This window comes from Otolemur garnettii, unplaced genomic scaffold (genome assembly GCF_000181295.1).
Source record: "Otolemur garnettii isolate 467f Iridium unplaced genomic scaffold, OtoGar3 scaffold00063, whole genome shotgun sequence".
NCBI classification, from domain to species: Eukaryota; Metazoa; Chordata; class Mammalia; order Primates; family Galagidae; genus Otolemur; species Otolemur garnettii.
The window spans coordinates 2,509,500-2,511,798 of NW_003852458.1; the positions used below are offsets into that span (position 1 = coordinate 2,509,500).

The 2,299-nt window shown below is 34.4% G+C and overlaps 1 protein-coding gene across 1 annotated transcript in view; it reads left to right on the forward strand.

The window, feature by feature from the left end:
- Positions 1 to 2,299, forward strand: part of TARS (threonyl-tRNA synthetase) — a 30,004-nt gene that overhangs the window by 25,641 nt on the left and 2,064 nt on the right. Inside the window, exon 17 of the mRNA XM_012807098.2 lies at positions 233 to 305. Within this exon, the coding sequence (XP_012662552.1) occupies positions 233 to 305 (73 nt within the window). The remainder of the gene's footprint in view (positions 1 to 232; positions 306 to 2,299) is intronic.

Sequence of the window (2,299 nt, forward strand, 5' to 3'; positions counted from 1 at the left end):
TCCCCAGCCTCAAATCGCTTTGCTATCTACTGAGCAAGACAAATCATAGTTAGAGATTTTCCCTAGGGTTAGTTTTCTTCCCTTAATTTTTATTGAATAATTTTGTTCAAATAGCTGAGTTATAAAAGTAGCCCTTCCCTGTTTTTAGAAAAAGATGATGAAAATTGATTAAGAAAGAGACTTTATTTAGTGTTTTCAGACCTACATTAAATACTTTTATTTTCTTCTAAAGGCCCTTCTGGCTGTCCCCTCGCCAGGTAATGGTAGTTCCAGTTGGACCAACATGTGATGAATATGCCCAGAAGGTAATCCCTTAGATTCGACTTTTCTTTCAATTTAATATTGGTTGTTAAGCTTTTCAGATCTTAGAAGCCCAGTATTCTTGGTAAATTAAGCTGCTTGTTATACTGAGAAATGTTGCTATTTTCAATGTGTGATAAGCCTGGGTAGATAATACCTCTAATGCCTTTCTACATGGTTCCTTGATCAGAAGATATTTTCAGATTTTGTTGTCTATGTACTTGTATATTTTTTGTATATTTGAGTGTATAGTTCTTTAAAAAACCAAATTAGTGAATTTTGAATATCACAGTATGATATGTAAATTCAAAGGCAGAATACAGTTCAAAGTGCTGTTTATCAAAGAGTAATTTTGTTTCATTTTTAATGCAGATTTATTTAGCTATTTGAAACTTTTTTTCAGGCTAATTGCATGACAGACCAATGTTTTGCTGCTTGTACCAAAAAACTAACTTGATAACAAATGTACACTCATTTCTTATAAGCTACTGTCTGGGAAAAAACTTTATATTTCACGTTAAAGATTAGAGCAGTCTGTTTTGCTCTACAGTAGTGATAATTCCATACTAAGGAATTTCAAGTAATTAAAAGTTGATCAGTGAATAATACTATAACGTTAAAACCATTATGTTTTCAGTGCATCAAAATAAATTGCACTTAGGGTCATAACTATCTTCAAGAAATAATTGGACATTAAATCAGCTAATAAGTAAACTAGTCCTATTATTACATGCTGTAACTAGTTAAAAATAATGAGAATCAGTGTTACATGGTTAATTGATTGCATTTATTTGTATTATGAAAGCTCACACAGTAGAAAAAGGTCTGTATTAGTTAACTGAGTTCTTAACTGGAGACAGTACTGAACTCTCCTTTCCCTGTGGGGCTGGGAATTTGGAATTATGTAGTGGTGAAGTTTTCGATTGGGGGGTATTATTTTGACTTGGTGGGGAGGAAAGACAAGACACTACAACTCATACTTGATGACTATAGAGCAGAGATGTTACACCCTCCACAATGACTGGATCATTCCCCAGTTATAGAATTGCCCATCTCATATGCACACTGGGCCCATACTGAGCAACTAAAAAAATTGGTATTTTATTCTTTAGAGTTGAAGGTATTAGACTTATCCTGGTACTCTGTTAAACTCTGTAAGAACCCTTCTGCAATTTTTGTGCTTTTAAAATTAATAACAGGTTAGGCTCAGTGCCTGTAGCTCAACGGCTAGGGCGCCAGCCACATACACCAGAGCTGGCAGATTCTAATCCAGCCTAGGACTGCCAATCAACAATGACAACTACAGCAAAAAAAAAAAAAATACAGCCGGACATTGTGGCTGGGACCTATAGTCCCAGCTACTTGGGAGGTTGAGGCAAGAGAATTGCTTAAGCCCAAGAGTTTGAGGTTGCTGTAAGCTGTGATGCCACAGCACTCTACCCAGGATGACATTGTGAGACTATCTCAAAAAAAATAACAGGTTAATTGGTTAATGATCATTAAGGCATAAAAAACTATTAGTAAAGGTAAGACTTATATACAGTACAGTCAAAGGTAAAGGTAATTTATATTTTTAAAAATATATATTCCTTAAGGACATAAACATTTGACATTCACAAGTAGTCTTAATTTTACATGTAACTTGGATTAGAAAAGTTAGTGTGTTATAAAAAAAAATTTGAAATATTTTTCCATAGAAAGTTGAAAGAAATAGTCGAGTACCTAGGTCAACCCAAGAAAGCTAGTTTTACTAGTGGTAAACTAGTTACTGTTTTACCTTCAGCCTTACCTAAGATGTTTTTGGGAAAAATTCTTGTATTCTGACCAAGACTTCTAGAAACTTAAACCTTCCTCCTTAGTGCTCTGAGTGGAACCGTGGTGATGATTCCGCTTAGCAAAAATACAGTATAACTTAAGTGTCTGCAAAAAGAGAACAGGCAATCACTGCCTGTGGCTCTGAGCTGGAACCCAATCTTTATTATTATTCTATTTTAAATTT